Here is a 20,301-nt window from a genome sequence, read left to right as displayed (position 1 = left end):
TAAAGAAGATCCTTTACCTAAGGGTATGTGCCCTTGAAATTACCTTGCTCTAAACTTCTCGGGTATCTGGGGGGAGAGGGAGGGAAGCAAGGGATTGCTGTCTTTCCAGGATCCCTGGAGAACTGTGAGCATGTTGCTGAGGGGAAATGTCCTTTTCATGTGTTCCCCCTCCTCCGCTGTCTCCCCTCACCCTCCTCGCACGCCTGTGCGTGTCTGTCTGTCTGAAATGATCCGTCTGTCGAAAATGGGCCTGGAACTCCCTCCTGTGTTGGGATTAGGTCTTGGGGGACCTGGGGTGGAGTTATGCTGCTTGCCTATTTTCATATTCATTAGAAATGGGAGGTTGCATAAGGAGCCCTGCTGAGCTTCAAGATATAAAAGCAACTTCGGGGTCCCCGTTTCAGGACAAGACAAATCAAAGGCTCAGAGGCTAAACATCTCCCTGAGCTCCGAACGTCTTTCCCTCCCTCCTGCTTTCCCTCCCATCCACTCACCACTCTCCCTCCCTCTCCTGCTCACAGCCCAGCCTCTGCCTAGGGAAGAGGCTCTCAAACAGCCTTAGATGATTATGGATTTTCTGAGCGAGAAGTTTGCCCTGAAGAGCCAGCCGAGCAAGAACAGTGACTTCTACATGGGAGCAGGAGGCACTTTGGAGCACGTTATGGAAACTTTGGACAATGAGTCCTTTTATAGCAAAACGTCAGGCAGCAAATGTGTGCAGGCCTTCAACCCTTTGCAAAGGGCTGAGCATCATGTGAGGATGGAGAGGACATCACCCTGCCAGGACAACAACGGTGAGTCGCCTTGCCAGGCTTATTTTCCCTCTTGTGCTTTGCCCTCCCTGCAGATGTACCAGCGAGTCCAGGAATTCTTTTGCCTTGGGACACCAAAGGCAGATGTGCAGCCTTTGGGCACTGGCAGGTGAGGGGCTGTCAGGAAATAATGGTGATGATACTTATAATAGTAACAACAACAATAGTAATAGTAATAATTGTGGGGAAAGGCGATCGCCTGCTTCGATGTGCTCTTTCCCTTTTGGTGCCGTCAACCCTGCTGCCGCCCTCACTGCCGGCCCCGGTCCGGCTCTCTCGGCTTCTCCCCTTGGCCACCGCGGGAGCGGCGGGGCGCGGAGGGATGCAGCGCAGCGCTCAGCGGGACGGCACAGCCCGCCCGGCTCCGGGTCCGTCCGCCCCGGGCACCGAAAGGCCGGCAGGACAGAATACGGACGGGGAAGGGAGGCGGCGGGGGCTGTCGTGTTGGAGCAAAAGCGTCCGGCAGGGCCCGGAGGGTGAGGGAGAGCTCGGCCGCCTCTCTGGTTCAGTCCTCGGCCTCCGCGGGCCGCTCCGGGTCGCCTCCAGTCCCCCCCGGCCGTGTCGGCGGCTTCCCCGTACCTTCCCCCTGCCCGGTTCCCCATCCCCTGCAGGCAGCGGGAGTTTCAGTGAGCGAACTCCTCGGGAGAGGCGGCTCCAGGGCTGGGTGGCGGCGGGAACACCCGGCACGGCCGGCGCTCGGCCAGCTCCTCTGTAGCGGTACAGGACGGGAAGGTCACTTGGTCATGTTCCGTTCTTCCAAAAAAAAACCCCAAAAAACCAAAAAAACCCAAAAAACCAAAAAACCCAAAAAACCCCAAAAACCAAACCCCCCCCCCCCCCAAAAAAAAGCAACAACAACAAAAAAAACCCAACAAAACCAACCCCCAAAAAATCGCACCGCGAAGACAGAGAGGCTTAGTTATGTATTTATTTATTTATTTATTCTTTTTCTCTGTTACTGAAGAATGCACAATAGGGATTCCTCATATCGCCCGAAAACGACTTCGGTATTTCAAACAGCGACGTTATTTTTATTTATTTATTCCCCTCCTCCCCCAGCTGATCAGCAAAGAGAATGTGGAATGTTTTATTTTTGAAACATTTTAAAATCTCCCCATTATTCCAATCTGATATAAATCGCGTATGGAAAAAAAAAAAAAAAAAATATATATTTTTTTCCTAGCAGAATCGGAAAACGTAGTTAAGATCAACTGCAATAATGAGACTAACAATGTCTTACAGTTTTTAACTTCATATAGGCATTGGAGCTTTTTTTTTTTTTTTTTTTTTTTTTCTTTTGAGAACATCTTTTTAGTATGAAACAGTCTGGAAGAAATAATGGCAGATCTCTGCAAGTGCAATTTAAAAGAAATTACAGAAAATTGATTTTTATATGGAAGTTTTTCCTAATTAGCTCATTTAATGTGTGCCTTGAGGGATTTGGGGAATTTCCTATCTATATGTGTATTGATGGTAAGTATCTAAAACCTGTGTTTGGTTAAAATCAGATCGGACTGAAATAAATCACAAAGAATGTGAGAAAATCCCGAAGCAAGGTTCTTATCATGTGTTAGACGCCACCTTTGTAGATTTTAATTTCAGTAACTTTTTTTAACCTTTCTTCTGTTTTGAGAGACAAAGTAAAAATCTTTTTTGAATCCTGTAATATATCGCATGACTTTTCCAGTGATGTCAGATAAGTAAAAACAGGAAAAAAATAGAAAATGTTTTCATGACATTAAAGACCTTCAGAGGAATATTTCTAATCTCTGACACTCACATTTTACTTGAAGACAAATCGTTCCTGCAATCCTTATACAAAGTGTATGAAACAATCTCTTTTATTAAGTTAACATTTTGCAGAAACTCTCTGTATTTTGTAACCATAACAAACTTAATTGGAAACAATTCCACTTTGCAAATCCAAGTGAAGGTATATGGAATTTATTGAATTTGTAAAGTGAAGCTAACTTTTTGTTTCATTTGTTTCTTGATTTGCCGGTTTACAGCTATTTAGTTTGCTTCACAGTTATTTTGTATTTTCCTAACAGTAGAGTTTTTTACATCTGCTTCCAAGTTTAAAGTCATGTTTGTCAACAGCTTTGTGCCACTTACCTTACATGAAAATCTGTGCTTATATGGAAGACTCCCTATCTGTGTGACTCTAGTTGAAGCTGATTTCACGGATTATTAACTACTTCAGTGGTAGAGTAAAATTCAAGTACTCTCATACTCCTTACACTGAAAAATTCTGATAGTGCTTTCAGATATGATTGTCAGTTAAAATTCAATGTGATTTAATATTTTTACTTTGTCTGTGGTTAATATCTCAGATTCCTCTTAGAAAAAACACAGGCACAGAGAATCTGGTTTCTTGAGAAACTGTTTTATATGACCTCTTGAATCCTAAGCCCCCCCCTTTAACTAGTTATTTTCATCCCTCACCTTGTGTCCAGTGAACTATGGGATTACTAAAGTGGAAGGACAGCCCCTTCACACAGAGCTGAACAGGCCCATGGACAATTGCAGCAATCTCAGGATGTCTCCGGTGAAAGGGATGCAGGAGAAAGGCGAACTGGATGAACTTGGTGATAAGTGTGACAGCAATGTCTCCAGTAGTAAGAAGAGGAGACACAGGACAACTTTCACCAGTTTGCAGCTGGAGGAACTCGAGAAAGTATTCCAGAAAACTCACTACCCTGATGTCTATGTAAGAGAACAGCTGGCTCTGAGAACAGAGCTCACTGAGGCCAGAGTCCAGGTAGGAACCAAACTTCGGCGTTTCCATGGCAAGTTGCGCATTGTAGGAACTGGCAAGTGATCCTCTTAGGGATTGTACAAAAGCCCCTAAAGCTAAAGCAAATAGCTTGTTTTTCTTTATTTCCTTATGGATATGAGCTGTTATACTGCACTACTAAAATAAATTGTTATTTTTATAAATAAGTTGTATTGCTCTACTAGGAAGTTGTTTAAAGGTTGAGAAAACAACATCAGTAGTAAAGCAGTCTTGATCCGTGGTAGTCCTGTTTTACTGTCAGAATTCTGGGCAGTAAATTAAGAAAGTGTTACGTGTAAAAATCACATTAAAGAGATATGTTGCAAGTAGCTCAGGATGGTGATAGCACACAACTTGTATTCAAAAGGATTCTGTGTGTATTACAGCACAAAATGCACAATCGGAAAAATAATCAGGTTCCTTATTTAAATCCAATGAGTATGCAGTAAAACTGCAAAATATATATATATATTTACGTACCCGTGTTTGTGTCTATGTGGGACAAGGATGTAATCATGTCATCTGTGTTTGGAATGAGTTTAAAAATAACACTTTTGCTCATTTTTAAATTTGCATAATGATGCATAATGCTATTCTGATTTTTGTAATGGAACATACTTTTGACCACTTACTGCACCACTTCAGTATCTTAATTGCATACGATGCTGATTTATTCAGTATGTGCTCATATGGTAATCTCAACAATATTTATGACTTTGGATGTTTAACAGCGAGAAAAGAAGCTAAATATCCAGGACATGCATCCCTCTCCCCGTTTAGAGAAAGAGTATGAGCTACATTTTGTGAGTTTATGCCATTTTACAGATCTTCCTCATTCTGATGGCAGTCATCCTTTCAATCTGGGGAATGGCAGTCTGTCAATTCTTACAGACTGGGATTAATCTTTTTAATTTAGTGACTTGAATATGATAACAACTTCACAACTTGTAATTAAACACATACTCACACATGTATATAAAGAAATAGACGCCAGTGCACATGCATACAATTGAAATTAAACCAGGACAACTTTCAGAAATGAGCTCAGCTAATTAATTTTATAAAGAAGTGTTCTTTTCATGTCTATTTACCAGGCAGCATATTCACCATTGTCCTCAGAAAATACAGCTTAAAATTGCGTGTTAGTTACATCAATATGAAATCAGTGGTATTGATGAAATTTAGTTCAGGGGCTTTTAATTCAGGTTCTGTGCAATCCTTCTCCCTCTAAATTTGGTACAATTTTCCAAACTTCCATTCATTAGGATTAAAAAAAAAAAAAAAGAAAAAAAAAAGAAAAAGAAAAAAGCTTACATTACATCAAAACTATTCTTACAATTGCATAATTCTGGAATAAGTAGAACTATATTGAGAATAAACTAATTGTCAGAACAGAGAGTGGAGAATTAAACTAAAGTGTATCAACTGAATTTTTATCATGCTTTTTCTTAAGTTTTAGAAGCTTCCTATGGTAGAAGAAATGTAAATAAGGGAGTAACTCTAAAAACATATATGTCTGCAACAGACTTTCTATACTAACAGAATATCTATTTCTATTTTATCTAAATATGTAACCCTCTTTCTTAAAAGATAACCAATCTTTTAATTTTTCATATGCTGAATATGAAAGGAAATGGTGATCATATTTATCCAGAGTAGCAACAGTATTCCATCACAAGATTAAGCAATTTAAAAGGCCTTACATCATTAGAGGCAAGCATCTGGCAATTCAAGTATAACAAGCAGCAGATTTTTACATTGCTTTGTGGAGGCAAATGGTTACTTTATCTCTGCCAAGAGTCAGTTTCTAGTAAAGTGATGTAAACAGAAACATTTTGGGGGACTGTCAAAGGAAAAAAATGTGTGCTTTTTTTCTCATTTAGTTACTCTAAATTCAAGCAAATTGTTTGATTTAGTTTAGCAGAGTGATCAGCTGGATACCTTACCCACATTTCCCTTCACCGCCATTTCATCAACATCCAATTTAATATTTGTCCTGCATACATGCAGAGAGAGGCAACCTGAACCTAATTTATCTAAGTTGTTCTTTTTCCTGCTGCATGTCAGTGAAGTTATTGGCACCCATTTTAAGGGGATTGTCAAGGTCTTTTTTCAATGAAAGTACCTCATGACTAAATTCCCTCAGAGTGTTCTTGATGCCTCCTGTGGAGACAAGAGAATTTTATTTTTCCTTTTCTTTTTGTTGAGCCTCAAGCACCATAAATGATACAAATTCACCATCAATATCCTTAACAATATATACTCAGCAGTTAAATGCATGGTTCTTGCTTTGATTGCAAAGTACATTTTAAAAGATTGCTCATACTAAATTTGCAACAACTCTTTGGGAATTAAAATGAGCAAAATTATGCCCTGGCTGCTTACGCAGCATCAAAGAACAGTTGAGTTCTCCAAAGATCAAGGCAGAAGCTGAATTATAAACCAAACAATGTTATTTTAAATATCCAACCACTAGGGATCAGAAAATATCCCTCAAATTTGGATTCACAGGCATTCTCTCTTTCTGTCTCTCTCTCCCTCTCTCATATCTGTTCGCGTATGTATCAATCCAAAAGGATTCATGATCCATTTATCAGGAAGACTAACCAATGGCATTGCTTCCATGAGAAAATTATTTTGTTAGGAGCTTGCGTTCTTTAAAAAGTGTTGCAATGAGTTTCCTTAGAGATAAACAATATAGACTTAGTTGGATAATATTACTTTCATAAAGGAAAAATTACTTGCCTTAGTAGTTCCTTTAACTCAAAAGAGAATAGTTTTACTTGACAAGAAGGCGTTGTTTCAGATCTAAGTTATTTTGTAGTTTAAACATAAAGTGTCATTCTTCAATTTTTCATTTTTGAAAACAGGTATCACTGAACACAAATGTGAAAAAAAAGTCACAACAGTGTTTAAAAGGTCTGTGATTTAATGATTTTTTATTATCTTCCTGCCATGTTATCCTTCCTTGTAGAAACCAGCACAGATGACTATTTTGATGCCAACTTTTCCTACATTTTCATCTCCATACTTAATAAAGGTTATGCATACGTGTAGGAGGCAGATCATAGGTCATCATATCAAGTCAGTAGACATGTGAAACTAAGAGAAAATTTCTTGAAAATTTGACTCTACAGAATGGAACTCTGCCTGACAAAATCTTCTCACCTCTGAATTTTTTTTTTGTTTGTTTGTTTGAGGCTTTTTTGAGACACTAGAAAGAAATTAGTACATACTTTAAAAATAGCCAGAAATAACTTAAGCAGATCTGACATTAAGAAAACAGAAACTCCAAGAAATTTATCCTCAGGTGGAGAACTTCCCATTCTTAGATAAACAGAAATTTTCAAAGCTTCTGTCCAAAATTTCTTGGTTTTTAACCTAACACTCTTTGCACAGCATGCAATTAAGTTTACTCTGATGACTGTTTTCTCATATCCTATAGGTTTGGTTCCAGAATCGAAGAGCGAAATGGAGGAAAAGAGAACGTTATGGCCAGATCCAGCAAGCTAAGAGCCATTTTGCTGCCACTTATGATATATCTGTTCTTCCACGGACTGACAGCTACCCTCAGGTACAGTAAAGACCAAGCAGTACTTTGCTTGTACATTTACCTTTCTTCCATCCTCAGGTACACACGTGCACAGGAGATGCATAAAGACTTCACTCTGTTTAGCTTTCTGTGTTATTTAGACACATCAACAGTGTGACCTGCCACTGTGAACAACAGTTCCAACATTCAATAGAAATAATTGACTCTTAAAAAACAAGTATTTTTAAAACAAAAATCTTAGGATCTGCGTAAAATCTTAGGATTTCTGCGTAAGTTATGTATGTCTTGGCAGTAGGATTGTGTAGCTAAGTCTTTTCTGCACATAAAACTATGTGGGGATTTGAATCACTTTTAGTTCCGTACACAAATTGTGGATGAAGGCTAGACTCATTAAGATTGACATGAATGATGTAATAGGGTCAGGATTTAACTTCTGGGATATTTTTATATGATTATATTCACAAACACAACTGTCTTAACAGCTCTGATCTTGTGTAGTTTGATAAGATGAAGCATATGCTACGTGATCTCTACATAATTTCCTTCTGACATACTAAATGTGCAGAATTTCTTGAGGGAAGGTACAACAAGTCTTCTACTTGCATGGAACCGTGACAATGAGAATTAAATGTACATGGATGGGAGACAGAGCCAGAGTTGCAAGAGAGCTCTCTCAGACAGTAATAGTTTGTTTAACTTGATTTTCTTTTTCAGTGCTCCTTTAGTATATAGTAAGGTATACTGTGTAAAAAGATCATAATCTTCTATTTCTGTTCTCTGGTCCCTTGGTTTACTGTCTTGCCTTACTCTCTGCTATTGTTTTCCTGCTTGCTTATTTTAGTACAGTGAATATATTTTTATTCTGAATCCATTGTTTTTCATGTTTTTGGCTTTCCATTTCTTTTTACCACGCAATTAAAAAGCAAAAAATCTTGTTTGCATCCTTACGGTAGAGTCCTTCCACTGCTGGTGTCCTGGTGCTCTTCTAGTTCTTACAGTAGCAGGGCCTCTGCTAGCCTTAAGAAGATAGTCAAATTTGACATGGGCTTACTTTGGGTGTGCTTTACATTGGCTTAGCTTTGAACCAGAAGTCTTGGGTCCATGTATCATCTACTCAGCTTATAGTGCTTTACCTCTGAGGGGTTGCATGTTACTAGGTCTAGTGCTTGTATCAGTGACCACTTCAGAACCTGGTCATAACAATTTCAGATCTGATGGCACTTATATGTCTGCCTGATATTGTTTTATAATATAATAGGTCAAAAGCACAAATTACATCAGAAACTGTTGCATAACATACTCCATGTTTAAGTAGGAGGACATAATACTTTTTTGAGACCTACCTAGGTAGAGGTGTGCAAAAAGACCCTAACACTCCTGTGCATATTCAAAAAGACATAGATGCAGTCACTTAGGATGTTCAATGATCTCTTGAAGGGCCTTCTGTCGTATCCGTAGCATCACAAGAGATGTTATAGGAACTTGTATCAAGCATGACTTGATACTCTAGTCTAAATTTTGTGTTTCCAAGTTCATCCTGTATTCATCTACAAATGCTCCCGACTGGTAGAAGTTTAATTTGCATGAGCTAATGGAATAATGCAAGTCATTGGTAAGCACTTACGATGTTTTTCCTATAAGTCATGCTTTTAAAAAAAAAGCACTTTTGAGTTATATCATCCATAAAAATCTTAACCCAATGAAATATCTATTCAATACTTTATATTGCTAAAAGGATAAGTGAATTCACAGCATCTCTATTTATGAATTTGTTAAAAACCTTTTCCAGGCTGATGATACAACTAAGTTTCAGCCTGGAAAAACTTTTCATCATCGATTTATAAGTTCTTAAAAACAGGCAATTGAAATGAAAATGTTGGCACCATAATCTTAAATAAAGCTGCTCTAAACCATCTAGAAACATCAAGCATATACTCACTCATAAGCATAAATATATAACACTCATCTATAACCACAGATTAGCACACTATGTGTACATAGGCACAAACACATTATTGAGTCTGGTTACCTGCATGAGAAAGTTCTGTTGCACTTTACTTCATGAACTGGAACAAGAAGCTAAATGAAGGTGTGAGTACACTTTACTCTGATTATTTCAGTTGTGTGCTGGAATGCCTGGTTTGACTACATGCTAAAAACAAGCCATCTTGCTCCTTGGTGGAGAAGGTGACTACTTTTCTGTATAATGGAATATGAATAAGTATCCAAATGGAATATGAGTAGGTATCCAGGCAATTACCACAGAGTGATCAATGCAAGTTTGCATTCTTGCGGACCTGGAGACCATGTGTATGTCAAATATATAACACTTCCCATGAGAATGCTTGAGACAATGAAAATCTGTATCACAAACTCAATGACTACTAACATCATTAAATTCAAATCTTTTGATCTGGATGTCTACTTATAATTGCCTCATTTATGGAAAATAATTAAACAGTACCTGACTTGCTATAAACTCATTAAACTATCCTACAGCTCAAGCAGAAACAGATATTTAAAACTGAGGTCTGCACATTTGGTTTCACTGTTATAAATTGTTTTACTGGAACAATTCCCTAATTCCCTTATTTCAATGCACTTAATGCAAGAAAAGAAACAACACATCCATCTTTTTTTTTTTCTAATTTTTTTTTCTGTTTATGAGCACTTTTATTGTGGCATTGACATCACTAAATATTAGACAGACTTTATCATACTTTTGAGTAACTGGTTTTTTTGGAGATCGTGGAATACAAATCACTAGAGCTTGTTTTATGTATGAAGCCTTTGTTAACATGGGGGTAAACAGACCCCCTGTTGGTGGCAATATATAAGATATATAAGATGATGTTGAAAAAGGAAAAAAAAATCAAGCTGAGATATTTAATGCTTTGTTACAGAAGGAACAGGAATGAATGAATTTCTGGTGTGAGTTATATGAATTTGCAGTTGGAAGATTTCTGTTTTGAGCCCCACCAAAGATATGTTCCCAAAAGAGATATCCCACTTGCATTCCATCAGAAACATCAGTCTGTTTTGCAGTCAACAGAGGGTGTGGAGACCCCTGCTTAGTCTCTTCACAGTTGTCTCCATCAAGTACAAATTAAGAACATGATGTTGCCATGCACTGAGCGATGATATAAACCTGAGATGCTTTCCTTTGAGTAGATGATCTTTCCAACCTAATTCAAGTAGACAATTGGCTCTGAATCAGAAGATGGTTGAGGTTGGAAGGGATCTTTGGAGGTAGTTTGGCCCAACCCCCACTTGTCTAATCCAGTCTAATTTTGCTATTAAATTACACTTTAACTTAAAAATAGTAATAATGTATTTTAGTTGGTGGGTTTTTTTTCTTTTTTCTGTATTTTTTTGTCTTTTTTGTTTTTTTTTTTTTCTTTTCCTAGACCATAATTGTATGCTTTGCTAATTCACTCTAACTGTAATTATTTTTACAGTATGTTGACTTTGGGTGTTGCTTATTGTGCAAAATACTTGCTCAGCTGACTTCAAAGAGGTTAAGTATTTAATAAATTGTCCAAATTCTCCACAAACAGATCTTCTGTTAATTACACTGGCAACACCTGGGTTCCAGAGGTAAACAGTACAATATTCCAGGATAATCATCTGTTATTCACATGTTTTTTTCTAAACTTGAACATTCAAATGCCACAGAGTTGTTAAGTTTTCACTCAGGTGAAAATTTAACTTTTAAAAACATTTTGCTGAATGTTTTTAAAACCACTTTTTTAAAACCACTTTTTATAGGAAAATCTTATATTCAGTACTTTTCATTCATTACAGTAAAATGTTTCAGCTTCATTCGTTTCAGTATTTAAGCTTCAAGTTTCTGTTGCAGAGGCAACACATTGTAGCCTAAGTCATCTTAAGTGCACTCGGAAAATAATTCACTGGTTGAAATTGTGATGCCAGACATTTTGAGCCTCATTTGTCAGCAGTATTCTGCAGACAGCATGAAAGCTAAGAGGCAGCATCCTAACATAAGTGAGGAATTGAGTGCAGATTCACTTTATGGAGACTCTTTCCTCAACTTATCTGAGTAAATGACAGTGAACAATCAGCACTCGATATTGTAACCTCAATAACTGATGAACAGGACTTGCAAGAAGCATGCACACTTAAAGAGAGGCAGATGGTGGTCAGATAGATATTAGACACTTGAGCTTAGGAAACTTAATCAGAGGAGCTTCTACGGCAGAGATGTGTTCCCTTTAAAACTGGTGAAAAATTGGTCAATAAAGTCTACTCTTCCTGAAAGATAAGCTATAAAATAGGTAAGATGATCTATATACTATGTGTTGGGAAAGCAATAATTAAAACGTTGCTTATTCTTGCTCTTCTCATACCTTAACAGGCTTCATTTGACTACTTTTGCTGTCCTATGCCTGTTGAAAAGGCTGCTGTTACTTGACCTTGTTAAAGTTTCACTGTGATAAGTACCAAAGGATCAAAAAAACTGAGATAAACTTTAATTTTAATGCTCTCCTTATTTACACACATAATAACGAAATTTGATCAAAAGCTTACACTGTTATCACACAGCCATCTAGCTTTACCTCTATGAGTTAAATTTATGAAGACATCATTTTTATAAAAGTACGTGCATTAGTAGGAAAATAAATGCTAACTTGTATCCTTGAAGATATAGGGCTCAGTATTTCCCCCCTACCTAGTCTTATCCCATACTTTGCATTTTTTCTTCTTTTTGGGTCTTTGAGTCTAATTCAATCATTGTTATTGTTCTTCTAAGCTCTTGTGAAGGGCTTTGTCCTGTCACCATTATACTTTCCCTCCTACTACTATGTGTGATATGTACTGCTTGTCTCTATTTTACTTGAAGATGCAGGCAAGATTTGGACAGAACTGAATTTAATTTTTCTGGTGTGGTAAACCCAGCCTAGTGTATGTGGGAGACCTGAGGAGACAAAGAAGTTTCAAAAGTATGGGAGTCGGAGTGATGCATAAGGTGCAGAAAGAAGGAATGCTGAAACCTCAAAAATAGAAGGAAGAGGCTGGAGTTTAAATTTCATAGATCAGGCTGATAAATCAAATTAAATATGTTGAACAGCATGGTATCACATGATTTGTTTTAGTAATCAAAGAGTGTAGAAGCGGTATCAGTATACATGTGTTATATACTAAGTCCTTGGATCACCATTACAGTTCTGCTTAAGCCTTAGTACATATGGGTAATTCTCATTAGCAATAATCAAAGTTACATGCTCCAATTAAATCTTTCATATGGCATATATTAGACACCACATGTTATATGACTTAAAAATTCTTTTAACTGTAGTAGATATACAAATGACAGTGAATCACAATAGTTCATTAGGATTATGGGTGCCCTGATTAAGTAGATGTGGTAGACATATCTGAGCCAGCTTCAAAGACATTTTACCATACACTCATGCTATCTAACTGTGACAGCATGGAGCTTGGGCTGGGCCACCACCTGGATGGTATGTTGCTTGCTGTGTATGTGCCAACAGTTGTACTGCTGTGGATGATCTTCTAGCAAGAGGAACACTTCTAATCTTTTTGGGTGGTGTCTGCTCCACACAAAGTAGTCTGTGCACTGTGCTTTTATTTTTTCTTGGTTCTAAACCATCACTGTATGTGGTCCTCCTTGCAGTCTCAACAATCTGTTTGCTGGTTTTAATTTGCTTTATTTTATTTTATTTTATTTTATTTTATTTTATTTTATTTTATTTTATTTTATTTTTTTTGTCAAACATTTAAAATCTGTGAGAGTGACTTTAGCTGGGGATTATCTATAAGACAAATTAACTTTTCTTCTGAGGTAGCAATGGTAGTAGTTTTCAAGGTATGAAATATCGTCTTTAACTGCATCATAGATTTGAAATGTAGTTAATTCTTATAATAACTGGCCCTAAGGCTGCACTAGGGAGAAATTACAGTTTATCTGCAAAACATCCCATAAAAGAATGAAAGCTTGATGAATTTTTAAATCTGCAGTATTTCGCACCTTAGAAAACTGTTTAAGTATGAGATAAGATGAACAGATTTTTATTTTGTTCACTGGCTGTATGGCCTAAAATGGATCTTTCAAATACAGTAGAACTGTAGCATTAAGAATCTCACTATCAAGGGCCAACTTGCATTTTATGGACATATTTGAAAATGGTGTGCTGCAGCTCTCACATACGTACCTGAACCCAGTACAGTACACATGATCTTCACATGTTCATTAGGTCCAAGGGCTCCTATGAAATGATCACAAGTTACATGAGGAAGTATTCTGTCTTGGTATAAATGAAAAAATACAATGAGAATGGTAAAGGTTTGGAACAAGTTCCTCATAGAAGTTCTCAAATTTCTGTAGCTGGTGTTACTCCAAACTGGACTTCATAGAGTTTGAGTAACCTGATTAAATTTCAAAGTTATCTGTGAGCAAAGGTTTGGATTAACAATCCCAGAGGTCCTTTTCAGTTTAAATTATTCTGAGTACTTATGAAGCTACAAACTCAGGCAGTAGAGGCAAATCTCTGCCCATACTCTTGATGTCCTTAAGAGGCCCCAGAAAAAAGTACTGTGGCAAGTGACAGACCAAATCAATTGCACTGATGGGTTAAGTACAGCCCATGGATCAACAGTTTTGAGCAATTTAACAGGATTTGCATTTAACCTGCCTAAAGCAGCTCCTTGTGCAAGCACAGGTTTAGTTTTGGTTTTTTTTTTTCTGGCAGTAAAAGGATTGTTTCTTCAGATAAAGAGAAGAGTTTTTAAAAAAAAATTATCCAACCAGTCTCTGTCTTTCACAGGTCTTCTCTAATTAGTTTGTGTCACTGTTGTCTCCCTTGCAATGCCTAGGAACACCCTGAAAACAGACTCCATGTATAGTTTCTAATTCCAAGAGTAAATATAACATCTAACAACATTAACATAACATATGTTATAGAATATCGACATTAAGAGATTATTATTTTGCATTTAGAGATCTTAAAAACATGTGAAGCACTAAAACATACATCGACTCACATAGAAGCTGTGAGTGCTTATAGATACACACTCCAATCTGGACAGAACAGTGACCAAGATAACACGGGACAAGACATATGGTGATAGGTGAACCAAAGCTGGGTAAGTGATAGGTAAATCTCTCAGAAAATTTGGAGATCTGAGTTGATGAGATTTCTCATCAACTGTAAGAAAGCTGAAGATCCAGAAGCTCAAAATTTCAACAGAAAAAAAGCAATGACACCAAGTGGGATGACCTATTACCTAAGCTAATTTTCCTTTGCAGTGTCAAGCAGAAGGTCATATACTGAGGAAATGATATCATAACCATGTTAACAACCATAACTCTCCAGTTATGTTTTTGTCACAGCTATGAAATTTGACTTTTTTTTTTTTTTTTTTTTTTCTTCTAAGGGAAGGGTGTGTGCATATGTGTGTGTGCATAAAACATACAGTAGGTAAATATATTGAAGGGCTCTGGTAATTTCATGGTAACCACAAAAGCAAAGCTCAAGTTGTTTGTGATGTTAACAGAAACCAGAGATGTGCTGTATGTATAGCCTCATTCACAGTCTCTGAATTGGCTTTTATATAGTTCATGGATCACACAAGAGTTTAAGAGGAAAAATATTTTCTTTAAATTCATGTACATAATGTCTCTTTTCCTTCCAACATACCAGAAAAGGGTCTGATAATTTTGACTTATTGTAAAACATTACTGTATTAATTTTTAATGCAGGAAAACTTTCCTCAACTAACTTCCATTATAACATATTTATGTTGAAAATCCTTGCTAAGAAATGAGAATCTAGTATCAAAAGTCAAGTCACTCAACCAACTAAAGCGAACAGAAAATTATTATGACTGAAACATTCTTTTGAAAAACATGACTGGCTCATGAGAGCAGATGTAAAGCTTTCCTAGCATCTTGTGGCATTTCTGAAGTTAAGTTTACCAATTTGGATTCCTTCCTCTAAGGAAGAAATCTAGGGGACTCCTTTGAAATATTTCGGAATGAATAGCTTGTTCACATATTTCTTTAACAAGACACTAGTATATTTTAGGATTTGCAGCTGAATTCTGTTCTCATTTACACCTGTGCAGTCTCACTGAAGCTAAATTGAAGAAAGATTTGCCCAGGATAAAAATATCAGGGAAACTGGTGGAACTAAACTTAGTTTATTGCAAAGCAAACTTCTAGAAATATAGAAGGAAAGAGTGATTTTGTGATAGCTGCAGACCGCATAGGTTATTGGGCACTTTCAAACTGAGCCTCTGAGCCTTTTGAAGTCTTCCCATCTTGACTGTATTAAAGGCAAACTCGTGCATGTTCCTATTTAAACAGATTTTTTTAAAAATTCTTCCCATAATTATGCCTGTGCAGCCTAGGCAACTGCAGCATTTGGCACAGTGTTTCTTAGAAAGACATCTTAGTAAGTCAGATAAATGAGACTTTGTCACATGTGAGTTAGCTTTGGGGATGATGAGCTTATGCAGATTTAGGTCTTAGATGCTGCATAGATGAACCAGTCTCTTCCTGAGAAAATTCATCCTGTTATGAAGATTCTCAATTAAGCCTGAAAATACCAAGGAAAAAGAAAAAAAAAAAAAAAAAAAGAAAAAAAAGAAAAGAAAGAGAAAAAAAAAAAGAGAGAGAGAAAAAAAGGGGTTCTGTGTACATGTGCTTGAAATATTTGGTGGGGGAGTTTTTTGGACTTTTTGTTTGTTTGTTTTTTCCTGGATTCTTTTTTATAACTGTATCAGCTCCCTGCTTGAATTCTGTAAAGTGTTGCACCATCAAAAAAACTGAAATGGACCAGCAAGGAAAGAGGAATGGATGACTTGTTTTGTAGGAAGAAAGGGAAAGATATCCTCAACAGCTGCTTAATCTGTTGCTGCTGCTTCAGGAAAGGTATATGTAACCATGAAATACAGTAAAGTACAACTAAAAGGTTATACTGTTCATGAACAGCAACAACAAAAAAAAAGGACAAATATTATTATGTGAATTACTAGGTTTCTGATTTTCTCAGCTCATGACTGAGACAGAACGTGTGCAGCTTGGGCTTTCAAGTGGAGATACTCTCTGGATCTTAAAGGCTTTCAGCTGTTATCTTCTTTCATACTCTTCTCTGTACTCCAGACTCACCAATTCTGAGAAGGCAGCAAGCCTTATGAGTTTTAGTGGCTGGCTTCCCATTTGCCATACACTTAACTACCAGAGTTTTTATATTTTTTTCAGAGTCACTTGTTTCCTTCTTGCCATATTCTGAGAATCTGTATTAGGATCTGAGAAGCCTCCCAAGTAATAGGACTCTCAGGAATCCTTGAATCCTGAGCCATAAGAGATGTACTGCTCTCTTTGGGATGTCCTGTGTGGCTGAATGTAACAAATTGTTTTGAGCAAGGCAATGGTTCACATAGGTCCAGGTATATTATGTTCTCCAGATAAAACACCCATTTTCTGAAGATAAAAAAAAAAAGTAAAATGTTTGTCTGATTATAAGTCAAACTGGTGCAGTTAAGCTAATTGAGGACTAACAGGGCAGCTGAGGATCTTGTAAGGGCTTCCCATGTTTGAGATGAAGAGAGGCTGAGGGAGCTGGGGCTGTTCAGCCTGAAGAAGAGGCAGCTCAGGGGAGACCTCATCACTCTCTACAACTCCCTGAAAGGAGGGTGTAGCCAAGTGGGGGTTGGTCTCTTTTCCCAGATGACTTTCAACAAGACAAGAGGGCATGGTCTTAAGTTGTGCCAGGGGAAGTTTAGGTTAGATATTAGAAAGAATTTCTTTACAGAGACGGTGATCAGACATTGGAATGGGCTGCCCAGTGAAGTAGTGGACTTTCCATCCCTGGAGATATTTAAAAAGAGGCTGGATGTGGCACTTAGTGCCATAGTCTAGCAACCGCAGAGGTGGGTCAAGGGTTGGACTTGATGATCTCTGAGGTCCCTTCCAACCCAGACAATTCTATGATTCTATGATTCTATGATTCTATGAGATGGGCTGATGTTTGAGATGGGCTGATGTTTGAGAGTCTCCTAAAAACTGTTGAAAGAAGAAGGGAAGGATGGGAACTGGAAAGTTCTGAAACTCTCACTAGAGTCTCTTTCCTTCTGTATATATCAGGAGGCCCACAAGAAGGAGGAAAAATCCTTGATATCCTTCCCAGGCACCTTATTCCCTCTATTACCTTTCAGCAGACCACCTGAGATATGCAAGAGCAGACACCTGAGCAGTGCCCCAGTAGCTGTACATGTGTGCTGGTGTGTGGAAAGGCATTTACATGAGGGGGTGTAGAAGTGTGTGTGTTCACATATCTGTATGAACAAGGGGTTGGGGAGACAAAGAGTGTGGGGAGACATATTGCTACTGTGACTTTCCCTCACTCTCCTCCAGGAAGCCAAAATGGAATGTTTACTGGTTCTTTTTCTTCCTGCTGGAATTGCCAAAGAGACCAAAGGTAGTTTGTCAGCTTCTGATGAACTCTGCTAATACAACTGTTCAGAACATTAATTTTAAAAATAAGATTCTTATTATCTGATCCTTGCTATTTCCACTAGATCTTAGCTAGATGAGTTCAGTGAACCATAATTTATCTCTTTAGCTTGTTGGTGGTTTGTTGGATATGTGTTCTTGCAAAGTAATAGGACAATAGGAAAAAACCAACTCAGCATTAGAAATATGTTTTCATTTTTCATTTTCTGTGTGTGTTATGTGTGTGTCTGTCATAATTCATTACTTCCATTGACCTCAAATTTGGCAGAAAAAAAACCCACTCATCTAGTGAGATAACCTTCATATTTTGAAGCCAAAATTCCTTTGTCTATGGATTTGGAACATGAGGACACAATTAAGTTTAGAGTGAGAATTCACTTAACAGTGCTAACCAAAGAGAAATTGGAATTACTCTGAGGTATAGCAGAGAATGAAGACAAGTGGGCTCACTCCCAGTTAATCAGAGCAATGATATACTAAACTGACAGCAGATTTTAGGGTAAAGACAAATTTATTAAAGTGAAAAAAAAAAATGATATATTTCTGTGATTCATGGCTGAGAAATTCTGTACTGTGAGTGAGGAGTACAAATGTCTTGCATCACAATATTTGTACATTTAAAACCTATTTTTTACATTCAGGAAAGAGATGTCATTAGAAAGTACAGAAGAAATATAAAGCTGTATAGAGGAATGGGGGACCCAAGTGCAAAGTGACCAAAGTCACATTATGTCAGAAAGTATAGGATTGACATAGACATGAGTAGAGATCTTAAAGAGACAGAAGGACAGCTGCTGAGTGTAAAGTTTGACTAAGGCAAAATGAATAGAGGAGGAAAGAAAGAATGCATAGTCTGAGATGATGACAGGAACTGCCATCAGCCCTATTCTAGGCCTTGAAAATCTTTCTGTTTGTTCATCTATTAACAAATACGTGAAAAATAGCTATACATAAATAGTATCTATACATAGATGATAGGAGAAGGCCTGAGACTCAGAATGAAGCTTTAAGTGACTGCCAAGTACAGAAGGCGTTACACATCAAAGCTTGTATATGTGGTTACTCCAGATCTTCAGCAGACATTGCTGGTAACCACAAAGTTTGTCACCTAGTCTGTCATGCAACATTTTCAAGGGAAAATTAGTTCCTTAGTTCCCAGCTAAGGCTTAGACCCAAAGCAGGAATGCCCTCAAGTATAGTTTAACGTAAAACATAATGAAAATAATTTTTATTTTAAAACCATCCTTGAAACAAGTTTAGGAAAGCTTTTGTATGTATTAACTACGCTGGAATTTTCTGGTTTAATTTGTTTTAAAGAAACTATGCAAGGTTTCACAATATTTAATTTTGCGAATACTTCTTGGGCATCGTAGCTTGAGAAATCTCGGTTGGTTTTGTTCACCCTTTTATACTGTTTCCTATCATTACACTAAGAAAGAATTCTGATGAGGAGAAGCTTTCATGGTAAAAACAGCTATGATATTGTACGCTCCTCTGACACCTCTTCTTTGAAGTCAGTTGTGTGCTTTCCATAATTTTTCTGACTGGCTGGGCTGATGGCATCCTGAGGTTCAATGGTAAACACTCAGGAAAGAGCTACAGAGCATAGGAATACGGTTTAGCAGCCCTGGCTCTTAAGTGAATGATCCAGTTAAGTACTTGTTGCTTGCTTTAAAGGAGGTTATGGATGTGTCAAGGAAAACAAACCAAGCATTGCAGAAAACAAAAGATGAATTATCTAAATTTAATCTTATTCATTTTATATGTTCCAGATTCAGAACAATCTGTGGGCAGGGAATGCGACTAGTGGCTCTGTGGTTACCTCCTGCATGCTACCACGAGATACATCCTCCTGTATGACACCTTACTCCCATTCACCCCGGACAGATTCTGGCTACACAGGCTTTTCAAACCACCAGAATCAGTTCAGCCACATGCCCCTGAATAATTTCTTCACTGACTCTTTACTTTCTGGGGCAACCAATGGACATGCTTTTGAAACCAAGCCGGAGTTTGAAAGGAGGTCCTCCAGCATTGCAGTGCTACGGATGAAAGCCAAAGAGCATGCTGCCAATATTTCCTGGGCCATGTAATATAACAGTGCTCTCTCTTTGTTTCCTTTCCTTTTTTTTTTTTTTTTTTTTTTTAAATAGCAAACTGAAAACATTTTTATTTTCCCATATTTAAAGGACATAACAATATGCTGCTGCGTGTGGAATGCTAGAAATCACAATATACACAATGTCTGCTTAAACAAATGCAATATAATATTTAACAATAAAACAATAAACCAAATAGATTTACCAGGCATCAAGCTCAAAAAGCCCTCTTCGTTTTTTTTCTTATATAGAAATATGTTTTGTTGTACCAGTTGACGAAATATGATTATAGAACCTGCAAAAAAGAATAAAACTATTAAGCAAATATGTCTACTCCATTGTTTTTAACAGCCCTGTACACAAAATTAATGCTTTACAAATGAATACTTCGTAAGGGAACAATTCTGTAAAGGAAAATAAGTTTACTGTACTAATATCATGTAAGTTTACTGTACTAATATCATGAAATATATCTCTAAGCACACCTCTCACCTCATGATTTTTCATGTTGTAGGTGGAATTTGCAGTGCAGACATCTCTCAGTGCTGTGCTGCTGCTCTGAG

The 20,301-nt window shown here is 37.5% G+C and overlaps 1 protein-coding gene across 1 annotated transcript; it reads left to right on the top strand.

The window, feature by feature from the left end:
- The first annotated feature begins 473 nt into the window (after positions 1-473).
- ALX1 (ALX homeobox 1) lies at positions 474-20,063 on the top strand. Its single transcript, XM_071744914.1, has 4 exons — positions 474-794; positions 3,269-3,573; positions 7,034-7,162; positions 19,412-20,063. The coding sequence occupies exons 1-4, from the start codon at positions 563-565 to the stop codon at positions 19,730-19,732; spliced, it is 987 nt and encodes a 328-aa protein (XP_071601015.1). The 5' UTR covers positions 474-562; the 3' UTR covers positions 19,733-20,063.
- The last annotated feature ends 238 nt before the right edge of the window (positions 20,064-20,301 follow it).

This window comes from Heliangelus exortis, chromosome 1 (genome assembly GCF_036169615.1).
Source record: "Heliangelus exortis chromosome 1, bHelExo1.hap1, whole genome shotgun sequence".
In the NCBI taxonomy this organism is placed as follows: domain Eukaryota; kingdom Metazoa; phylum Chordata; class Aves; order Apodiformes; family Trochilidae; genus Heliangelus; species Heliangelus exortis.
The sequence above is the reverse complement of the archived record's forward strand: the minus strand, read 5'-3'. Positions and strand labels throughout refer to the sequence as shown.

What these genes read in the sequence shown, in the direction of transcription:
- ALX1 (XM_071744914.1), top strand. Translation starts at nt 563, where the DNA reads ATGATTATGGATTTTCTGAGCGAGAAGTTTGCCCTGAAGAGCCAGCCG. An exon ending in TCACTGAGGCCAGAGTCCAG is followed by an intron (nt 3,574 to 7,033) that starts GTAGGAACCAAA and finishes CATATCCTATAG; the next exon opens with GTTTGGTTCCAGAATCGAAG. An exon ending in GGACTGACAGCTACCCTCAG is followed by an intron (nt 7,163 to 19,411) that starts GTACAGTAAAGA and finishes TATATGTTCCAG; the next exon opens with ATTCAGAACAATCTGTGGGC.